Source organism: Vigna unguiculata, chromosome 5 (genome assembly GCF_004118075.2).
Source record: "Vigna unguiculata cultivar IT97K-499-35 chromosome 5, ASM411807v1, whole genome shotgun sequence".
Lineage (NCBI taxonomy): Eukaryota > Viridiplantae > Streptophyta > Magnoliopsida > Fabales > Fabaceae > Vigna > Vigna unguiculata.
The window spans coordinates 15644863-15651961 of NC_040283.1; the positions used below are offsets into that span (position 1 = coordinate 15644863).

General features: G+C 34.0%; 1 protein-coding gene across 1 annotated transcript; it reads right to left on the minus strand.

The window, feature by feature from the left end:
• Positions 1-516: 516 nt before the first annotated feature.
• On the minus strand, positions 517-2555 carry LOC114184713 (F-box/FBD/LRR-repeat protein At5g22660-like). Its single transcript, XM_028072024.1, has 3 exons — positions 1398-2555; positions 1138-1305; positions 517-1065 (listed from the first exon to the last, which is right to left on the minus strand). The coding sequence occupies exons 1-3, from the start codon at positions 2481-2483 to the stop codon at positions 784-786; spliced, it is 1536 nt and encodes a 511-aa protein (XP_027927825.1). The 5' UTR covers positions 2484-2555; the 3' UTR covers positions 517-783.
• Positions 2556-7099: the final 4544 nt, after the last annotated feature.

Below are 7099 nucleotides of genomic sequence, written 5' to 3' on the forward strand. Positions count from 1 at the left end.
ACGCTTCGGTTTAGCAAGTGAAATACAACATCTAAAATAAATGGTGTCAAAACCTTGCCTGCAATGGTATTATTTAATCTTAAAATATATAGTGATTTGATTTATTGGTTTCTCATATATAATTTGTTATTCAGATCCAAATTTACATGGCTTCTAAATTTTAATTTAATAAGAATTTTAATTTAATTGTTTTATTTATTTCAGTTCAAATGTAATTTGTATTGTGTGTTTGTTGCTTCTATTGTTTCCAAGCTTGTAAAATTTAAATATAGCTTTAAAATTTTCACGAAGAGCCAGTAGAGAAACAATTAAAACATAAACTCTAAACTTTAAACAATGTTGGACCCATATATATGATTTTCCTTTAAAATATTGACAGTAAAAGACGATTTTATCAATATCAATTGCATACGGTTAAGGGTGTCAAAATGAACCTAATTTACATATATTGCATAAGTTGGATTAAAGATGAGTAAACTCAATTTAACTTATTTTATGATAAGTGAGAAATATTACTACTCGCATCAATCCAACACATATTAACTCATGTAGAAAATAAATAAAAGATAAGTTTGTTTTCAACCGTCAACTTACAAACCCTATAAAACAAAAGCTAGTTGGCTCTCGAAGGAGTAAAGTAGAGACACGGACGAACTAGAACAGTGTTGTTCAGCGAAGAAGCATGCAATGGAATATGAAAAAGAGAATATCGAAAACCCACCGCTCCAAGAAGAGGCGTGGTGGTGTTCGACGAAATAACATAGTTTTAAAGAGATGGGGATTTCATAAAATTAAATTTTTACCTAAATATATTCTCACTCTCTTCTCAGCACGTAAGGAGAGAATTCTCTTTTGTTGTTCTCGCGTAATTGCCTTCCAACCATCTTTTCTCACAGAAACAATCTCCAAAGATTCTCCGTTGTTCATGAAATATTCCACCAGCTTGTATTCCCCTTCTCGACCTTTGAAATGAGCAATTTTTAATTTCTTCAGATTTTGAACCATTCTAATAGGGAAAACAGGTTCAAAATCGACATCACCAGAGTTGTTGTAGTCGTTGAACACCTGTTTGTATGAGTGTGTATAAGTAACTGAAAAAGGCATAGCAATTAAACTGAAATGGCAAACACAACTTACATTTATCTTATCAAAGGAAAGCACTTGAAGGTTGGGACAATTTTCAAACAAGTCGAATAACACCTGTTCAATCCTGTCACGGGGAAAATCATCACAATAATGAGGGATGAGCTTTATCTTATACATGTTTCTGAAAGTGGGCATCGCCGAGGTAGAAAGATATAGAACCTTCAAACATATAAACAAAGAATTAGATGACAATAACAAAGTTTCAGTACTTTAACACAAGACAAACTAAAGAAACAAAAATAAATCAAAACCTTCATGATGGGTTCCGATATGCGGAGTAATCTCACGTTTCCCAAAGCTCTCAAAAAGGTAGAAGCTTTTTCAGAACGTGAATAGATGTTATCCAGATCTGAGGCCTGAAACGTATATGCAACATCTATTTCGGCCTCATCAATTGAAGGAAAACCTTGAATGATGTTCAATTCACGCACATGACCGCTAATGTCGAAGGACTTCAGATTTGGTGCATCCACATTCACTTTGTGACCTCCCCTAAGACATAATGTCAAGCTCTCAAGACTTTCAGACTTCACAGCAATACTCATCTCTGTTTCATCTATCAGATCCCAAGTAACCCCCAAAACTTTCAAGGTGGAACTTGACATGCGAAGAGTTTTGACTTTAGTCTTAACCTTCCATGTAATTAACCTTATACAAAACATAAGTTTTTCTAGCCTAGGGCATCCATCGAGAAACCTCTGAATAGAATTCTCATGCATCAATCTATACGGAAGAAAGTGAGCATCCCGTAGATTGGGCAACCAAACATTTTCTGGAACATCCCACCCCACAAAAAGGGTAAGAAGCAAACTGGTTAGAGTCTCAGATCTAAACATTGCAGGTGGAAGAACAATTGAAGATGCCTTAGTACTTGAACTATAGGTACCAAGATCAAGAGAAAATTGATGCACCTTGTGAGTGGACACTGCAGCAGCTACAGACATCAACAATGATCTATAATCCTCTTCCATCCTTTTAGTGTAATTCCTCACAGATACATGGAGAAGCTTAATGGATGCTTCTGGGTTTCTCTCTCGAAACACTCGATTAGCAAAGAGTGTGAAGATGTGAAACAGTCTAGGATTGTCAGAGGGATTGCCATTGGTATCGAAAACTAACAAAATGTTGGGAAGTTGTAAGAAAAGGTCTCTCCAGGACGTGGATAAAACTGAGGTGGCTGCAGCTTCTTTGAAGTCCAAGAGTGAAAGAATGTGCAGAAGAACAGATTGTGGAAGTATACTGATTCTATCAATCTTATCATCTCTTCTTCGATCTAGGGCTTCAACTAGGGTTTCAAGCAGGGATTGTCTAATCATCTTTAGTAAAGGGTCCTCCATTTTCAAAGGGAATGGGTTTTCTAACTTTGGGATGAGAGAAAATGGAACAATTGGAAAAGTCGGCGCAATCTTAGAAAACCCTAAGAAGTGACTTTCTAACTTTATTTATAGACAGCGTGGAATTAGGGTTTGAGCACAGCGCCCTTGAAAAGTGCACTTATATTTTATTTAATTAGATTCCAATATATATTTAATTTGTAGGAGAAGACCATGGTGATATTCCTTAAATTCATAAAGTGACGTCAAATCATTTATTTTAAAATTACAGTTTCTGTTTATGATTTTGTTTAAAAAATTCACTTTTAAGACATTTAACAATCTAGAAGTATGGAAATAATATTATTTTTATATTTAAGATGTGATAATGTAATAAATGTTATAAAGAGGATTAAACATAATCAATTTGAAAACTTGTTAAACTTTATCGGTCAGTTATTGTACTTGTGTACTTGTGGAAAACATTCATAATGTGTAAGTTACAGTTATTAGTAGATAAACTTAGAACGAATTTATATAGATATTTTTTATGAATAAAGTGTGAGAAGACATATTTACCATGTATTTATATAGATATTTTTAACTATTTTATATGAATATAGAAAACATACAAAGTTGTACAGTTATGTAAACTTAATTATCTTAACATCTGTAATTAAAGATGAATATTTAATTCACTAAACTCAATCCAGTGGAAAATTAAATTTGATAAGTTTTGTAAAGTTATTGTTAGTTTCATTTGATTTAAAAAATAAATAAAAAATAATTATAAAATAAAATAATTATAACTTTTAAATTTGGTGTAAAATATATTGCACCTTTATGTTCATTTTACAAACAATTAAATTATTCTTTTATATCTAACTCTCTCTCTTTCTTTTTATTTTCAAATTTATCTATTAATTATAATAATAATAATAAATAATTTTCAGTCTTATAGTTTTCATTTTTGTAATTATAATACTAATACTAATACTAATAATAATAATAATAATAATAATTATTATTATTATTATATAATTCTAACATATTATATTGTATAAGATAATACACTACTGCAGTTTGGCGTTTATACATCATCTTATAAGCTTCGGTTATTGAGGAACCGAAGTCTACAAGGACGCGATAACATTTTTGAAAATTTTTGAACTTTTCTGCCTCGGGTCACCAACCAACCGAAGCCAATAAGGATTTGTATACTTCAGTTATAGGTTAATCGAAGTCTATAACTCATCAGAATCCCCTAATTTTTTAAAATTGCCACTGCCAACAAAGTCTTTAGCCTCAGATGGAGTAGGACTGAGGCAATATCCACTTTAGGCCTCAGTTACTAATTGAACTTAGGCCATATACCCTATTTAGGTTCCTAATTTTGCAAATTCTCATTGTTCACCTTCGTCCCAAAACCTCTATGCAAACATTGTTCCTTTTCTCCAAATTCTTTGCGCGAACACCACCATTGCTTTGCCATTGTCCACCACACCGTCCACCACAAAAACTGTCACCGATTGTTGTTGTGCCACTGAACAGCATGCGAACAACCACCATTTGTCGTTGATAGCATTCTCTCTTCTCTCTCTCTGAATTGCGTCTATTGTCCACGATGCTGCCACCACTCTACTCCGACGAACGCTGCCACTGCTCCGTGCCACTACTCCGACGAGTCTGTTGCGTCTCCTTCCCCATTTCTAGCCACCGTCGCGTCGCCAATTCTCCCAAGGGATAAGTTGAAAATGTGTTCCCTTCTCTCTTTTTTTTTTTCGTTTTGTATTTTTTTATTACGATTTGGGTTATTATTTTGCATTTTGATGAGGTTTTTGGTTGATTTTTGCGTTGTTTTTTCTGTTTTTTTACGGTCTCTTATGTATTTTATTGTCTCTTGTAGCTCTCAAAAACGTAAGTATCGTGGGTGTGCATCATCTTCCATTGTCATTTGCTTTTCATGCTCTCAGGTTCCTAATTCTATTATTTTCTAGGATTTTGTAGTCTGTTATGTATTAGTAATATGTTATATATATGTGTTTTATTATTTGCTTAAATATTTGTTTGATTTTCTTATAATGTGAGTTAGCCTTAGTTTTCCGTTTGAGATTTAATATGAAAATTATGTATTGTTCCCGAGTTTTCATTTTGAAAAAGCTACATTTTTTTAAAATTAATATAAGGAGATACAATACTAATAATTTAAATGTATTGAATCTTGAATTGTCCAATTGGACAATTTAAAAAGATTAATCATTTTCTAGTAGTTTATTAGTGCATATATATTTTAAAATACATATCTTAAAATTCATGAATATTTGTCAACTATGTTTTGTATTTATCTTCAGGTGCATATTTGATTGTGGTTGATAATCACTTTCATTTCGTGTATCCTGAAGACCAATGCGAAATGTTCACAAAATTTCGTGAAATTTAAGATATGTATTTAAAAGTAATATGTACCACTAAAATAAAGAAAGTGAATCTTCTTAAATGGGATAGGGTCACACCTTGATTACACAAACGACATGAGATCGAGATTACTGAAATTGTTCACGAAATTTCAGTATATATACGTATGGATCGAGATTGGATTAATTTACATTAGTGTTGAGTATGAGAACGAAGTAAAAGAATTTATACAATTTGCACAACGTTATGAGGGTAGAAGTGATGATGAGGTTAAGTTTAGATGTCCTTGTGTCAACTGTTTGAATGGGAGAAAGTTGAATGTAACTCAAGTTAGGGAACATCTTATTTGTGATGGTTTCCTTAGAAGTTATACAATATGGACAAGGCACGGTGAATTAATAGACTTTCCAATTGTTGTCCGAACTGAACATGTTGTTAATTCCACCATGGAAGAGCGATGGGAAGAGTGAGTAGAAAAAAGACAATATGGAGGACATGTTACGGGATGTTAGCGTAGAAGCTTTTGCACAAGCGCATGTGTATGAAACGATGTCTGCTGATGTGAAAATTCTGTTGTCGCAACCAGGATCGCGACAGGAGGCGAATCGAAAAAGAAAACGGGTTTAAAAAGAGATTTGGAGTCGCCACCATAGTTATTTTGGAAAACTATGGAAACCCATAAAGATAAGACAAGTATGCGAAAAACTAGATTTTGGATCCGGGAGTCGGTTACGCGTAGAGAAGGTGTTAGCACACGCCCGCTTGAGGGCGGTACCTTTAATTAAAAATGCAAAGTTGATGTGGTTTTCAAAATGTTAATTTTCCCCAAAAAGAAATAATAAAACAAAAATGCTAAAAAGAAACAAAAATATTTTTTTAATTTTTTGGGCCCGACAAGGATTGACCTTGGTCCTACGTATTCTCATTAAAGATGAGAAATCATGGTTACGTAGTTCTTTAAAAGATATTTGAAAAACAATTGAGTAAAAGATTTGATTTTTTTAGAGATGAACTTGACAAGGACTGACCTTGCTCCTACATATCTCACGGTGGAGAATCAAGGATCACATAGTTCTTAAAAAGATATCTTGTTTAAAACGTTGATGTTTTTATATTTTGAAATTTTATATATTCTTTTTGGTGTGTTTGAATTATTTGAAAACATGTGTCATACGATGCGAGCGATCGGACACACACTAAAATATAAAGAAAACTATTTTTGGTGTTTTGAAAATGAGTGTCACACGGTACGGGCGACTGGACAAACACAACAAAGCAAAAGAGAACATTATTCATTTTTAGATTTTCCTATTTTTTCTTTGTAATTTTTATAATTTAGAACATTTTTGTTTTCTCTTTTTTTGAGAAAAAAATAATAGATAAATAACAAAAAAGGATAAAAGAAAATTTAATAACCAAAAGGACAAAAGTGAAAGAAAATAATAATAATAATAATAGGGTGCATGAGTAATGTGTGAGGTGCATGAAGTAAACATAAAACACAAGCCCAAAACAAGATAAACATAAACACGGGTGCAAGGTTATCAATTATGGTGGTGCACGAAGTAAAACATGAAACAAGGGTGGCATGGGTGCGAGGTTAGTAAATATCAGGGGGTACTCGCAGATAAAATTAAAACAGGGGTGCGAGATAAAGGAAAAAGGGGTGCGCAGAGTAAAGTATGAAACAAGTGTAACAGGGGTGCGAGGTTAGCAAATATAAGGGGTACTCGCAGCAAAAATTAAAACAGGGATGAGAAATAAAGGAAAAAGGGGGTGCACAAAGTAAAACATGAAACAATACACAAAAGGGTGAGAATAATAAAAGTGGTGGTGCAGGAAGTTAATGGGAGCAAATTTAAACCCAAACCCAAAAATGGCTCTAATAATATGAAAACCCTAAAGAGGTTTCTTCCTCATCTACGCTCACGGCATTAACCATCACGTACCCATGGCCGGCCAGTGCCAATGTCTACGACGCCGACCACCGTCGACGATCGCAACATTCCCATTGTTGTTTCTCATTCTTTCTTCTATGTATGCACGCTTCTTCAATCGCAACTTCACTTCCTAACACGAGCCACCACCTTCAGCCCTAAGGTGACGACAACGCTAGCTTCCCGGCCCGCCAGATCCACCGGCGATGACTCCAAATGCTACCAGGTCGCCGACCACCACGGCACCCCAAACGTTCCACTCCCTTCTTCTGCGAGCCACAAAAGGTC

What these genes read in the sequence shown, in the direction of transcription:
- LOC114184713 (XM_028072024.1), bottom strand. Translation starts at nt 2,483, where the DNA reads ATGGAGGACCCTTTACTAAAGATGATTAGACAATCCCTGCTTGAAACC. An exon ending in TATCGGAACCCATCATGAAG is followed by an intron (nt 1,306 to 1,397) that starts GTTTTGATTTAT and finishes ATATGTTTGAAG; the next exon opens with GTTCTATATCTTTCTACCTC. An exon ending in TTTCCTTTGATAAGATAAAT is followed by an intron (nt 1,066 to 1,137) that starts GTAAGTTGTGTT and finishes TCATACAAACAG; the next exon opens with GTGTTCAACGACTACAACAA.